General features: G+C 46.0%; 1 protein-coding gene across 2 annotated transcripts in view; it reads right to left on the bottom strand.

Annotated features, from left to right (window-relative positions):
- Nucleotides 1–15,864, bottom strand: part of Cemip (cell migration inducing hyaluronidase 1) — a 153,763-nt gene that overhangs the window by 49,286 nt on the left and 88,613 nt on the right. For both annotated transcript variants that reach the window (XM_032893289.1, XM_032893290.1), the window contains exons 4-11: nt 15,607–15,745; nt 14,290–14,526; nt 10,214–10,393; nt 7,376–7,446; nt 6,248–6,343; nt 5,611–5,732; nt 1,332–1,464; nt 397–588 (exon numbers count right to left, since the gene is read on the bottom strand). In XM_032893289.1, coding sequence (XP_032749180.1) covers nt 397–588; nt 1,332–1,464; nt 5,611–5,732; nt 6,248–6,343; nt 7,376–7,446; nt 10,214–10,393; nt 14,290–14,526; nt 15,607–15,745 — 1,170 coding nt within the window. The remainder of the gene's footprint in view (nt 1–396; nt 589–1,331; nt 1,465–5,610; nt 5,733–6,247; nt 6,344–7,375; nt 7,447–10,213; nt 10,394–14,289; nt 14,527–15,606; nt 15,746–15,864) is intronic.

Raw genomic sequence — 15,864 nt, 5'->3', positions numbered from 1 at the left:
GCAGGGTCTAGTGGGAAGAAGTTAGATCACTGGAAAAATCTTTGAGGAGGATGCTGGGATTCCAACATCTTCCTTTCTTTGTTTCCTGGATGCCATGAGATAAGCAACTTCCTCCATCACTAGTTCTTGCCCTAAACAACGGGGCTAACAAACCATGAACTGAAGCTTCCAAACCCATGTGTCTTTCTTTTTAAGTAAATTCATTTCAGATGTCAGTTAGGCTGCCTGCTTGGACAATATTTAAATGCACCAATGAGGAACCAATGCTTGCAGGGAGGATCTCATCATTTTCTTTGTTTTGCAGAACTCTGAGATTAGCTCACAGATACTGATCTCCTTTCACTTAAGGTCTACCAGTGTTCAGATTTCTGCAGCCTGAAGTAAGCAGATACTTACCTGCCACTTTGACCTGTGTAGAGGTGCAAGCTTTGCAGGGGAGCACCTGGAACTCTTCTGCCTGGTACATCGAGTAGTCAGTGCTGGCGACGACCAGGGTGTCTCCAGGCTTCCAGGACCGCACATTGTCCACCAGACTCAGGATTGTGCTGTTTACGTTGGTGTCGATGCTAACCGTGAGCTTTGGCCTCACTGTAACCCAAAACAGGAAGGACTGAGATACAGCCCTTTGCCTTCAGCAAACATGTGGCTGCCCACCTCTTCCCCTCCCTTTTGGAAATCGGTAAATGCCAGGTGTGCCCTTCCAAAACCCAAATCACCAGGCTCTCTCTCATCCCAGTCTCAGTACTTACAGGTTTTTGAAGTCAACAAAAACCCAACCAAAAAAGACCCATTCATTAGCTCTGGGCAGAGGAATTTTCCACTGACTTCTAAGTTGGTGTTCAGTGTGCTGCCTCACCACACCCTCTTTGCCCAAGATGTAAAACAAATATAGTCCCTCTCCACTGTTATTTCCAGTAGCCGTAAGCCCTCCCACCAAGTCCATCCCTAATGAGTGCTTTCTGGAGATGCTGATTCCAGAACAAACCAGCCATTTCCAGTCCTTTCTAATGAGCATTACCTGGGGAACTGGGTTTCAAACAACAGCACCAGAAGAAGCAGAGAGTCTGTGTCAGCCCTGTCCATCAGCACACTGCATTCTTGGACCATGCCCACCCTTCTAGAAAGGCTTACTGACAGGCCAGAGATTTGCTATCTGCTTCAATGGCTGGGACTAATCTGGCTGCTTCTGCACTCAGTGGGGGTGATTATGACACTTTGATACTCAACACGCTGACCCAGCCATCCCATTTCACACTGCATTGAAGCCAGGTCAGGGATCAGAGCTCAGTTGCATTTCTAACCCAATAAGGTGCCAGGATCTGCTTGCTTACCAGGTTTTCCGCATAAGAATCTCACTCGATAGTTGCGGCAGGCTCTGCCCCGGGTGTAGCAAGCAAACCTGTAATCTTGGCCATTTTTGTAGACAACCTCAGTGCTGAGGGCAACTCCATCCATTGTTGTGGCCTGAGAATGGAATGGAAATTACAGAGCAAGGATTTTTTTTTTTTTTATGAAGAGGGAGAGTGCAGATTAATGTCTACAACTTATATTTACAAGCCTAAAATTGTCCCCACTGTGAAACTCTTTACAACAGCCCAGGACTATTATCCCAATTATCTTTGTGAGTTTTGTTATAAGGAAGACAGTGTTAAGTCTCAGAGTGGAGGTGGTAAGGCCTGATTTCTGGGAAAGGATCAGTTAGAAGGTTTGTGATCTAGCAGAAGTCCTGAGTCCTCCTTATTGCTCATCATTGTGTACATATTTACAGAGCATCCACAATACACAGGCTCTCTTAGGACCCTGACGTGTCTCTTCTTATGACCATCTTACCACCATCAGTCTATGAAAGGAGCTGGCATTTATTTACCGGGGATTCACTCTATATAACCCACAGGTGCCCAAATGGGCTTCTTTCCCCACCAGGAATCTCAAAAGTCTCTGTGCCCAGGCTCTACCTAAAAGGTTTCTTTACTGACAGAATAAGCCAGTTCGGCCCAAACAAGAATATAAAAGCAGATTTATTGGGAGGTAGCTCTCCAGTGGGTTCACTGATCTCAAAGGAGCAGGTCAGTGAAGTTGAGCATTCCCTTTAAAGCAAGGGTTTCATGGAGCTTGGTGAGGAGGGATGATGTGTCCAATAGGAGCTTAGATTGTGCCCATTATGCTCAAAACCTGAGCCCCTGGATGGGCACTCTCAGGGAGGTTGCTGGAAACATGGAAGCGTTTACATGGATTGATGGTAGAGAAACATGGATGACACGTTAGCCCAGAGTTCTCTGTGTGGGTGGGGTTGAGGAAAGGAGAGCAGATGGGGTTTACCAGTTTGTGCAAGGTTTGGGCAGTGGTTCCAACCAAACACTACCCTTAAATCTAAGGGTAGCTCAGATCTGGTGTGTTTAGGCTTTGGCCTAGGCATCTGGACTTTAAAAATTGCCCAGGTGATTCTAACAGGTAGGAAAGTTGGGATCAACTCTCTCAGTGAAAGACCTAAATGCTTGTGTTTATTCATTGCATCCTCATAGTGAAACTATGTTGTGGTAGTTGGTTCTAGAGATAAGAAAAATGGCCTTCAGAGAGGATGAGTAACTTGCCAAACACCACAAGGCCAGTGAGTGCTGGAGTGAAAACTGAAGCCCAAGTTCATTTAGCTTCAAAGCCCCCATTCTAGTTTTCAGGCAGGCTCAGCCTCATGGCCTTGGTTCAAATGTCCGGTTTCCCATCCCCACTACCCATCCACCCCCAATGCATCCTTGAAAGTGAGGTTGTAACTGACCAGGGATGCCAGGCAAGAAGCACAAGGGCAGGATAGAATTTAGGAACAGGCTCAAAGGACGGTGGCTCTTGCCAACTGGGGCTCATCCCAAAGCCAGGGTGTGTCCCTCTCCAGACTGTGGCTGTCATTCAAAGACATGCAATTTAGAAAAGCTCTGTGACCATCGTTGGCACAGAAACCATGGTGTCAAGGAAACAGGCTTGGAGAAGGGAGGGAAGTATCACCAATGAGAGAGAGAGAGAGAGAGAGAGAGAGAGAGAGAGAGAGAGAGAGAGAGAGAGAGAGAGAGAGAGAGAGAACACTAGACTTTTTAGGAAAGATTATCTAGAATCTCACTGACCGACTAACAGAGCCAGCTTCATCTTTGGCCTGAAGGGAAATGCATACTAAAAATCAATCAAAATCCAGCTCTTTTCAAGTCACTCTCACAGCCATGATTTCCATGGTCTCTGTTACAGTTGAGACCAGGTTGTAAGCCCATCCCTTTGGTATCTACCAAACCCCACAGGAGTCATCATCAAACTCAAGTTCATCAGCTGTCAAGCTCTGACCTCAGGGCCCTATAAAGTCAGCTTCATCTTCAGTGGGAGCCCTGTCACACTGACAACAGGGCCACTACTCACTACCTGTTAGAGTTGGATATTTGTTACGGGACAAAAAAGAAATCCAGCAATGATTTCAAGGGAACTGCTCAAGTACACTGCTTTCTCTTTTAATGACTTCAGTCAGCCTTGTACAAGGAGAGTAAAAAGAGATCTGTCACTGCTCAATGGCAGGAATCTTTAAAAAAATATTATTACTAGCCATGCTTGCAGATAATAAAATACTTTATAATATTTCAGTTTTAACAGTACATTAATTAACTTTGAGCAGGGCAGGGTGGTACAATGGCACCTGCCTTTAATCCCAGCACCCAGGAAAAATTGGCAGGTGGGTCTCTTTGACAGCCTGGTCTATATAGTGAAGTTCAGGCCAGCCAGGCATTGTGAGACCCTGTCTTAAACCCCTCCTTGGGTTTTTGAATAAAACTTGTAGAGGACATTCAGATATCCAGGTCCATACATGTACAGTCCACAAAACCAAGTTGTGAGGGAACATTTATGACCCATGTTTTTGCACTGAGCCATAAAGTCAAATAATTTGATATACATCTACAGCCAGAATGTAGATGCAGAAGTAGAGCATAGGGTTTGAAAATGCTCACTTCGAGGGCAGTGCAAGCACAGAGTCACCCCAAGGAGGCATGCCACCCAGAGCATTCATATTAGACAGCCCAAAGCTGTCAGTGAAATGAATGGGTCCTTCTCAGCTAGTCAGACATCCGTGGCTTCCAGCTCTGTGTCAGCTACTGTGGGGTGACAATGGCAATCCTGCTGTTGTTTCCCATTCTCCAGTCCTCTGGAGGTCACAGATGTCCATCCTACCCTGTCCCCAGATGATCTAACTCTGTCCATGTGGAACAGGTGTCCAGAACCTGTGTCAGATGCAGTCCTGGGCAGTGCGGGTGATGCAGTCATGAAAGAGGGCTTAGTGAGTCCCCTGAGCCCCCAAGGAGGTGAGAAGAGATTGACAACTATGGGGACAAAGATGGTTTATGAGTCTCTTTCACTTCAATGTGTGCCCAATGGGGAGGTCATCTCCATCTCCAAGTAAAATAAACTATGAGTGGAGATCCTCTGCAGACTCCATGAATGCTGACTTTTATGTAACTGCTGGCATTGGGCTGCACTTCAAATCCTATCTGCCCACTATGTGCCTAAGGGCCCACAGGATATCGACAGAGAAGTGAGTTTGGTGGACCAAACAGGATCCTGCAGCCATGGCTGAAAAAGCAGGGTGACAAGAGGGAGAAGGAACTCAGACAGGAGCTGGAGTCTAGGCTTCAGACAGATAAGGAACTTTCACTTCTGTCTCTCAGGTGGGAATAGTACAATTTGGCTAACCTGCTTCAGAGGAGGGGACAGAGAGTAATGCCACCCAGGTGACAAGAAAAGCTATGGATGAGTTGGTGTCCTTTTCCCTCCACAAATTTGTCCTACCTAGAAGAAGTGTAGGGACAAAGATGGAGCAGAGACTGAGGGAATGGCCAAGCAATAACTGGCTCAACTTGAGACCCATCCTATAGGCAAGAACCAATCCCTGACATTATTAATGATTCTGTTATGCTTGCAGACAGGACCCTAGCATACTGTCCTTTGAGAAGCTGACTGAAACAGACACAGAGACCCACAGTCAAACATTAGATGGAGCTTGGGGACTCTTGTGGATGAGTTGGGAGAAAGGTTGAGGGACCTGGAGGGGATAGGGACTCCACATGAAGACCAACAGATTCAACTAATTGGGTTCTTGGAGTCTCCCAGAGAATGAACCATCAATCAAAGAGCATACATGGGCCCAACCTAGCTTCCCCAACAAATATGTAACATATGTGCGGCTTCATCTTCATGTAGGTCAGCCAACAACTAGAGACAGGGCTATCCCTAACTCTGTTGCCTGCCTGTAGATCCTGTTCCTGTAACTGGATTGCCTTGTCTGGCCTCAGTGAGAGGATCACTTAGTTCTGTAGTGACTTAATGTGCCAGAGTGAGGCCTTCCCTTTATCAGAGAAGAAGGGGAGGGGATTTGGGAGGATGGGCTATGTGAGGGGAAACTAAGAAGGAGGGTGCTGATATCAAGATGTAAAGTGAATAAATAATTAGTGGAAAAACATGAAAAAGAAAAGAAAAAAAGAAAAGTTCTGATCTAGAGCCTTCTTCAAAGGCTGTGTGTGTCTGTATCTGTTTCAGTCAGCTGTTGGGTTCAACCAGCAGACTCCCTGACTGTTGTGAGGTTGGTACCTGTATATCAATGGGTCGATTGCAGATTTTTCCTGGGTAAGCTGCTCGCAGATCTGAGATTTTCTCCCCACCTTTGCTCTGAGGCACCTTATCATGGTTAAACCACTCTGTCCATTCCACATCTAGGCAGAAAGCAGAGACAAGATCAGACAGGACCGTGTTTCCTTTTGACTTGTCTCCTGATGACTGTTTCCTTTTATAAAGGCAATATGGGCTTCTTGTTCTTACAAGAAAAATGAGCAGGATGGAGAGAAATAAAAGCCCATTCGTAAGCCTGCCCCCAATGCCCACCACTACCATGGCTTGCTTTTTGCAAGCCTGAGATAGCTGCTTGAAGGCCAGCTGGTATTCCAGCCTCTGCCTGCATTTCCTGGCCAATACCATGACCTGGCATATTAAAACAAAACAAAACAACAACAAAAAAACCACCACAAATCCCTGTGGAGGTGCAATGCAAATCTTAACCACAGGTGAGAGCTTGCTAACAATTTGCCAAGGTGGCTTGATTAATGAAAGACAGCGTCAGCTGCCAATTTCTCAGTTGATGCCTAGTAAAGTGTCCCTACTAGTATAAGAAGTCCTCGACCTGTGCTGCTGATCGATGCTTGGCTTTAGCAGTCTGTCTGAAACACCTCACCTTGAACCCATTCGCTGGATGAAGAAACATTGAAGTGTTCGCCATGCTCTGTCTGGAACAGTTTGAAAACCCAGGCAGCAGCCGAGCCTTTGTGACCTGTCAAAAGGACCAGATGTGTGAGCAAGTCAACAGACCCTCAACTCCATGATGATGTTGACTTTAACAGAAAGGAAAGCCCTACCCCTATATCTCTTTGTTTTGATTTGGTTTGGTTTTAGTGTTTTATTTTCAGTTTTGTTTTGAGATTGAATCTCAGGTAGCCCCGGCTAGCCTTTGAATTATGAAGCCAAGAATAACCTTGCTTGCTTCCACCTCCCAATTATAGGGATTTCAGATGTGCACTATCAAGTCCAATTCACAGTGGATTTTTTTAAACTCAAAGATCTTGAACCATTTCATTAAAAAATATTTTTCCCATTATCAAACTATTCTTGTCACTTAGAAAGAGGTTTACATCCATTTTTTTTCTTCTGTGTTTCAGTTTTGAAAGTTCAATTATACCCTTCTGACAAATGGAAAGTTAAGAAAATCTATTATTTCTCATGATCTCAGTTCTCCACTGGGCTTAGAACTGGCAGTACGTACCCTAACCACTTGGTCTGTCTGAGAAAGACCCTGTACAGGCCATGGATGTAGCTCAGACAAAGTGATTGCCTAGCATGCAATAAACCATAGGTTTATGCAATGGGGGTATGTATATACCTGTAATCTCAATGCTAAGGAGGTAGAAGTAGGAGGAGGGTCAGTAGTTCAAGGTCATCCTCAGCTATATATTGATGTTGAGGCCAATATGGGCTACTTGCCTTAAAAAACAACAAAAAGACAAACAAACAAAAACAAACTTTCTATGGTCTCTAGTCCATACTGTTTTTCTGGAGGCCACCTTTCAGCTCTTAGCTTTTCTTTGTCAGTGAAGACATCTTTGGATATACAAAATCCTAGGGAGAGATCTACTTTCCTCTAGCCTGGACCTGTGTTGCTGGCTCATTGTGAAGTGACCAGATTCTTAACTGGGTCCTTGCAGATGGGCAGGTATGTTCTGGGAGCGGTCAGTCACTCATCAGTACCCACAGCCTCTCATCAGGGAGACACTGGAGGGGACTGGGACTTTCACCAACCATTCATTACCATGGTATTCAATGTGGTCTTCAACTGAAGAGGAGGGATTTCCTTTCACAGTGATGAAGCTCCAAGGGTGTCTGGAAAAAAACAACAGAGGGTCAGGTTTTTCACATGTCAGAGCCGGCACTCGGTAGGGCTCACAGAGTGAAGACACAGTCTCATAGCTGAGTCTCCCTAACTACTGGAGGAATTTACCATCCACCCATGGGCATCCCTTCCCCATAAAACAAGAACCTCTCTTTGCAAGCACAAGACTGCCTGCTTCCTCAGCAGCCAGCTAGCCTGGGCATCTCTTGCCTGGAGACAGTTTTACTCAATGCTGGCAAAGAATGGCTATGAATCACAAACAAACATGCCAACAACTCAACCAACCATGCCACCCGCCAAGCCCAATTAGATCCTGCAGCAAATATCGGACTGGTTCCAACAGAGGTGATTCCATTCATGCCCATTGACTGAAAGAGATGAACTCAAGGAAAATGGCACAGGATACTAGGACTGGCCACTTAGCCATCTGCCTTGGATCTTAGAATGGGATGAAGTATGTTGGCCCGGTGATGGGGAGGGAAGGAAAGAAAGGCTTATGGTCTGGAAAGGTCTCATAGCCTTTCTGTCTGAAAGCGTGCACTGCTTTATTTAGTGATTGTTTTGCCTAGCATGCTACATGAACGACTGGGGTAAGGGCCCCACCTAATATACTACCCTGGCATATTGAGCATTCTATACTGAAAGGAACTGAGAAATGGCAGAAATGACTCTCTATCCTTCCTTCCTCACCCCCAGAAGAGAGGCATCCTCTCTAGAGCTGAATGAAGAGTGATTCTGGGAAGAACCCCAAGTCCGTTCATGATAGTTGGCTTATTGGAGAAAGACTTATCAGATTTTCTTATTATTCTCTACATTTCATCAAACTTAGCACAAAAATCCTCAGGTTGAACTCTTTGGGTTCTTATGGCTTCTGTTTCCTTGGGAAGGTTCTCCGTGGTGTTTAACTTAGCATAGTGAAATCTATGTAGCTTTCTTATGAGAACCGGGCCCTTTTTGAAGACTCTTCCATCCCCCAAGGATGCAGGAAGTGCTCTTCTACAACTAAGCAAAAGATCACCACGATGTGAGTAACTTTTCATTTTGCTTGGACCACCTGTGTTAGGAAGTCAGTGCTGAACGATGTTCAGCTGAGGTTTAAGAGTCGGCTGTGTCACACTTGTACATAAATCTTTCAATGGCTTCCCATTGCCCTTGAACAAAACTGAAGTTCATTGGCACAGAGCCATTGACCCTCCAATGTCAACCTTGCATCCTTGTCTCTCATGCACCCTTCCTGTGTACATCACAGCTTGGTCCTTCCCAACTCCACAGGCTACATAATAATGTTTCCTAAAAAGTCTAGTTCTCTCTCTCTCTCTCTCTCTCTCTCTCTCTCTCTCTCTCTCTCTCTCTCTCTCTCTCTCTCTCTCATGGGTCCCATTCATATCCACCTATTCATGCAAGCTCAGCAGGCCCAGCCAAGTAAATCTCACCAAAACCTCCTCACTATTTCCTGAAAAAATAAATGAGGGATCCCAGTCCCAGGACATCTGCTGATTTTAGATGCTCAGTTCTCATCACCCAAACATATAAAGGAGGAGTGATTATGTAATTCCTGATGCTGTGACCAGGATGAAATGTGGAGGTTCCCATTGTTCCAATGACTCTCTTAGAAGGAGAGAACAGTCATTAACTGCCAGGCAGAGTGACAACTATGTTACTCATATTATCCCATGGAGCCCCTCCCAGCACTCTTTTGCGATAGATCCTGAGATACCCTATTTTACAGATGCGAGAATTAAGCAAAGAGGATGAATCACTTGCCTGTGGTCACACCTCAGAGGCAGTGCAGCACAGCCTCAAAGGCAGGCATCACAAGTCAGGCTTTGGGCTCCGGGCCACCACAACCTTCTCCCAAGGTCCTTCAGTAGCTTTTTTCTTCATAGTCCTTCTCTCATCATAAATTAATAAACTGACTTTTGGTTTATAATGTGGTGAAATGAAAGTGTGTCTGGCATTCACTGACAAAGGAGGTCCTGCCATGCCAAGATATTATTGTCATATTTGGCCGCTTGAGCTTCCTGCTCCAGTTTCCCTTCCAGAAGCAGCAGCCAGAGAATACGGCCTGGGACCTGAGGTGGCTCTTCTTGCCCAGAGGTTCTCTGTCCAGCCAGCTAATTTACTCTGCAGGCTAGAAAACGCTTTGAGCATCTCTTGCTTGCCCTTATCTGAGGAGCCGAAAAGCTGGTAACATAATCTCAAACAGCTAGGGAACAGATCAGAGCAAATTCACCCAAGATGAGAGCTGGCTCACAGGATCGAAAGATGTGACTGCAGTGTGCCAAACGACTTCCTGCAGTTGTCAATGTGCACATGCCAACAACAGGCGTGATGTTACAATCCAAAGCAAGAGGCTGCACACTAGAACCTGTTAAAAGGCTCCCTTTCCTTGGATGCTTAGCTGGGTGGAGATAATTGCATAATCCCTAGAACACTGTCTGCCAATCCCCAAGGCACAATATGAACCTTGAAAGGGTAAACAGACCCTGGCTGTCCATCAGGACTCTTATTCCCTTGCTCATTCTAGGCACACTCAGTGCTTGTCAGTGACTGAGGAAGTAAGTTCATACAGAGACCTGTGCACTGCAGTAGTGGGCTTTCCTATAAAAACAAAACAAAGCAAAAAGAAAACGAAGCAAAAGCCTAGGCTTCCTTTGAGCATCATGCCTGAATTTGTCCAGTGTGAGTGAGCAGTTTGCCTGCAGAGCCCTGTGTTGTCCTTCTAAGTACAGTGGAGATGGAAGTGATGGACAGTACCTAAATCCAAGGTGGAGGAAGTGCTTGCTGCCCAGTTTGGTCATTGCTTTCCGGGCTGTGTCATCCAGGTTTCTAGAACCTTCGTCATTCACTGCGACAGAAAGAATCCTGCCATCAGGCACTGCATTCAAATACTGGACCAGACGTTCACTCTCTTTCTTGGATCTGTAAGTGTCAAACCTAAAAGGAGAAGAGAGAGTGAAGATGTGGATGATCTGAAAGAGACAGAGACCTAAGTGCACATCTGTTTTAGCAGCTAAGATATTGTCCCTAGACCTCGAGGGGTATAAACAGAGAAGCCTCTTGTAAGAGCAAGCGAGTTTGGCTGTTTGTCTTGCCCTACAGAGATGCTCAAGAAGAGGGATTTGATTTGGTCACACTTAACATTCACAGAGGAAAGTGCCTCAGAAATAACTACAGTGGTGGAGAGCTTTGGATCTGAGATGTAGAATAAGTCACATGCTTGGGGTTCAGGCTTTACATGTCCCCTGTCTTCCTGCGAGCTGCTGCTCATGCATTTCGGAAGGGATTGGCATTAGGAGACAGTCCAGACACCTAGAGCAGCAGGGATTTCTGTCTCTGATCCAGACCAAAGCAACTCTTCCAAAGTCCTTGGGATGACATCGAGGCGGCCACATGTCCTGTCTCCCACCCTGGAGCAGCTCAAGTGAATTTCAGTCATCAAACTGTCGGTCCGATTCCCACTGCAGTAGCAATACACTGTTTAACCTCTGTGAATGCTACTGCATTTCTGCTTTTCCCTCATTCTTTCTCTTTTAAAAAACCATTCTACTTTAGTATAATAAGAACTCTAATAAACTCACCATTTCAAACAAGTTTTTAAGTATATAATGCATTATGGTCGACTACAAGTACCATGTTGTAAGACTTGATCTTAAACAAGTTTTAAGTATACAGCACATTATGGCCATTTACAAGTACGATGTTGTAAGAAATGATCATCCCTTATTACATTGTGTGTGTGTGGGAGGGGGGAGCTACAGATTGAGACAGCCCACAATATAGCAGAGCCTGATCTTGACCTCAAAGAGAGCCTTCCTCAGCCTCCCAAAGGCTGGAATTACAGGAGTGTGCCATCTCACTGGGTTCCTACTTTTTGGGGAAAGGGGAAGGAGCAGTGTATCCCACTGTGTTGCTCAGGCTGGCCTTGAACTCCTGGATTCAAGTAATCCTTTCTCAGCTTCTCAAGTAGCTGGAATGTCAGCCGCATACCTCCATGCCTGGCTAATTCACTCTTACGAGTGAAATTTACACACGATACAGATGTTTAACACCAACAACTATCCCCTGACAGTAAGAAATCATAAAGGAGGAGCTGGAGAGATGGCTCAGTGGTGAAGACACTGACTTCTTTTCCAGAGGTCCTGAGTTCAAATCCCAGCAACCACACGGTGGCTCACAACCATCTGTAATGGGATCTTTTGCCCTCTTCTGGTGTGTCTGAAGACAGCTACAGTGTACTCATATATAATAAATAAATAAATATTTAAAAAAAGAAACCATAAAGGAAAACAATTGCTCCAGCATCACTATTCTAAGGCGGCAACTCTACAGAAGGGACTTTCTTTTTGTTAATAATTGTTTTAATTTTGAAATTATAATATAATTATATCACTTTCCCCCAACCCTTCCCTCTCCTGTCTCCAACCCCTCCCATGTCATCCACCTGGTCTTATTCAAATTTATGACCTTTTCCGTTAAGTGTGTTCAGTGTGTGCATGTACATGTATGTGTGTGCGTGTGTGTGTGTGTGTGCGCGTGTGTGTGTGTGTGCGCGTGTGCGTGCATTTATTTCTAAATACAACCTGCTTTGTCTGTATAATGTTACTCACATGTATGTTTTCAGGGCTGACCACTTGGTATTTGTAACCGATTGGTGTGTTTTTTTCTCTAGGAAAAGCTATTTCCTCCCACTCTCAGCATTCATTAGCTGCCTGTAGTTCTTTCTGAAGGGCTGAGGCCATCTGACCTCCCACTTCCACGTTGCCATGTCTACTGGTATGGTCCTTGCTCTGGCTATATAAGGTTTTGTACAGTTATAGTGGAAGAGATCTGACTTGGCAGTTAACAAGCAAATTGTTCTAAATGAATCTTGAAAAAAAAATAGGCCAGCCTGACTGGCTAGGAAAAATTTGAGAAGGACAAGGTACCACAGTGTAGTGTGGTCATTGGAGAGGTATCGCCCACTGCTGATTCACACCATCTGGCTCAAGTGTGCTTCTGAAGTCTAGGCCTCCCCAGCCTGTCCACACAGCCAGCCCTTACCCATGATACCACATCCACTCCTCCTTCAGGAGCCTTGCCTTCTCCCCTGATTTCAACCCCATCAAAGCCACCTTTAAAAGCCAACCCAATTCTTGCTCCTTCAGATAAACTTCTCATGTGAACATAGCCTGCATTTGTCTGTGCTTGTTAGTCTCTCTCCATATTCTCAACTATGGGATCCTTGAGGTCTCCGACAATCTTTAAGCCAAGGAGGTGAAGCAAGCAGGGCTCCTGATCCTCAGTTAAACACCCGTTCTAGCTGTCCCCTGTACTGACAGCACTTTAGCTCCTGACTGGCCTCCACACTGCAGCTGGTCTATGTGACACTGATTCCTGTACCTGCCCCTACGAGGGTCCCTGACTCTGCAGCTGTACCCATAGAGTTCTGTCTCTACTGGTCCACCCAGCTTTATCCTTCCAGGGATCTTTTCTAGAGGGGAGCTTAAGACCCCTGAGGAAACAGGGCAGGTCCAGCTCTGCGGAACCCAGGTAGACCCCAGAATAAATGTGAGGCACGAAGGAGCAGGAGGCCTGTTGCTCTGCCTTCCAAGTGGCTCTAGAGTCTTCTATCAGCAGTACTTCCTGCAGATGCCTCGTCTCCACCTACACCTCTCACCTGGCCCACTACAGCTTGACTGATGAGATCTGTTGCTATGTGTTGTAATGCTAAATGCACGCCTGCAAGACCTGGTTGCCCCAGTGACAAGAGAGGCCACCTGCCCCTAAGTTATTTCTGATTGGTAAATAAAGATGCTGACAACCAAAAGCTGGGCAGAAGAGACATAGGCAGGGTTTAGGGTTCTGGAGCTTGGGGTTGGAGGAGAACCACAAGGCGAGAGGAAGGTAAGAGAGGAGGAAGCCACCATGGTTTACGTGAGTCATGAAAACACAGCCATGTGGGTTGGCTAATTGGAATTAAGATCAGCCTAGATGAAACACTGCAAATTATATAATGGGATTACTAGCTGGGAAATAGACATAATAGTGTTGAGAGTAGCTATCTGCCCAGCTGTCATGCGGATTAAGGCTCATTATGAATATAAAGGTCATGTATGTCTTCTATCCAGGAACTACCTGGCCAAAGGCAGGGTGGAAACCCTAGATTGGGATTAAATAATTTCAACAATACTTGACAGTCATCACTTCCCCCCTCCCAGCTACCTCCCATTTTCTCCCCAGTCACCAGAATGTTTTTTTTTTTCAATTAGACCATGCCTTACTTCAAGACCTCAGATGGCTTCACAGTTCACTGAAAATAGAAGCCACCTCTTTACTGTCACCTGTACCTCTGCTCCTCCTCCGTCCTGTCCCGCATGTCCACCTTTGGGCCCCTCCCCCTCATCTAAGAGTGCAGTGCTTTGGGCTCCTCTGGCCCTTTGCACTTGTGCTGAGGTTTTTCCTGACACAGTTCTCAGCTCACAGGCTGCTCCTTCACACTGGCCTTTCCTGATCACCTGTCTGAAGTGAACCCGCCAGGTCTCTCTCTATTATCCCACTATATTCTACTTCTATCACTAGTTTTCTATCACTAGTTATCACCACCTGAAAGGTGTGTGTGTGTGCGTGTGTGTGTGTGTGTGTGTGTGTGTGTGTGTGTGTGTGTGTGTTGTACTTGCACACATTTGCATTAAAGTCAGTTTTGCTGGGCAAATGCCTGGGAAAGAAGGTGCCTCTCTAGAGCAGAACTTCCTTCCATATCATTCACACAGCCTGCCAGTCCCTGGGGAAGTCACCGGGCTGGGGGAGATCCTGAACAAGTGAGGACATGTGTAGAGGAAAGCCAATCTTACCGATCAGAATGGACAACTGCGCCCAATTTGGCGTCAATGACATGAACAATGACTCCACGGTGACCCCAGCTCCTTTCAAAAAAATATCCTCCCTCCTGCATGCCACCCGGATGAAGGGTCTTGTTTAGAAAAGTCCAGGAAAGCTTTTTCTGCCCATGCAACTCAAGAGTGCCTCCTTTGCCCACTCCGATGTACTTCAGGCCATAGTAAGGGTCCGGCGGGATGCTTTCATCGGCTCTGTAAAGACAAAGGTTCCAAAGGGTTGGCTAAGACATCTCAGTCAGATGCTGCGCCCCTAGGGGATCATCACTGGTTCCTGATTCCCACTGGCCTCAGACTGCCAAGCTGTGCTTTGGGTGGTGACATTAGGTCTTCAGAAAAGCATCAGCCCAATACAGAGTGACAGCAGGTGCACAGGGCAGCAGAAGTGCCTGGCAGACACTGTTCGCTGCCACTGTCTTCAGCCCTGGTTTCTGTCTCTGCCCTGTTGGCTGTGGAATCACAGGTACTTCCACTGGGTTCCCGTCCTACAGTCAAACATTCTTAGCTATCACTTCTTATAACTTTCAATTGCTTCAAGGTGGGTCACAGGCCTGAGGGAAAAGCGCAGGGAACTTTCTTGAGTCTTACTGATGTTCTTCTGTCTTCTCCAAATGGAAGCATCCTCTCCTGGAGTGTGGAGAGATGCTCATAAGACTCAGAAACCTAAGGGAAGTTAGAAGTCTCAGAAGGACCCCTCCATTGGTTATGTACAAGCACTAAACAGTTGCTTAGGTACAAGGCTCTCTCCAGTGGAGTTGCCTGCCTGTTGGGACACAAGTGCCAAGGATGAAGTTTTCCTGAGTCAGCACCCATGCTGTGGTTGCTTTTAAGTGATGCAGCCACTTTCAATCATCTATGTTGTTAAAAGTAACCCCAATAACCGTATAGGTTCCACAAGCTAGACCCGAGTAGAATTGTCTCAGGTCTGTTATTGGTGCCCTCGCTGGAGTAAATACATTTGTTCGCACCTCCCTGTGAAACATTGCACACTTGTCCTTTATAGCACTAATCAACCTCTTTCAGAGTCTCTTCAAATCACAGAATGACTACTGAGAGCCTGTCAGGGATTTCTGTGATGCAGTTACTCCATGTACAGCACAAAGAGCCCCTTGGATACTGGCTTTTGCACTTTATCATGCCTGTCTTATTCATGGGACACAGTGGTGGTTCCTGTCCTTTAGAGAAGTCTAGACTTCTGGTTTCCCTCTTCTTTGAAAAACCTATTTCCCATCAGACCCAATAGCAGTGCTTGACCCCTGAGCAAAGTCATCCTACCTTCCATACAGCACAATACTGAAATTGCCCTCAAAAGGACAGAGGGCACTCCCAGCATGCAGTTCTCCACCATCATCAATCAGGATGTGCCGGGTGCGCAGTACGATGTGCTCATGGTGGTCTTTAATGACGAGCTTTCCTGAAGAGAGAGGAAAGGGGATGTCTGAGAAGACAAGAATCTTCGGTAGAGCAGAGCCCAGAGCAGAGTCCCTGTACCCCATCCTCTTAGGCAGGCAAACAGCATCTTCTCAGCACTTC

The sequence above is a fragment of the Rattus rattus genome, chromosome 2 (genome assembly GCF_011064425.1).
Source record: "Rattus rattus isolate New Zealand chromosome 2, Rrattus_CSIRO_v1, whole genome shotgun sequence".
In the NCBI taxonomy this organism is placed as follows: Eukaryota; Metazoa; Chordata; class Mammalia; order Rodentia; family Muridae; genus Rattus; species Rattus rattus.
The sequence above is the reverse complement of the archived record's forward strand: the minus strand, read 5'-3'. Positions and strand labels throughout refer to the sequence as shown.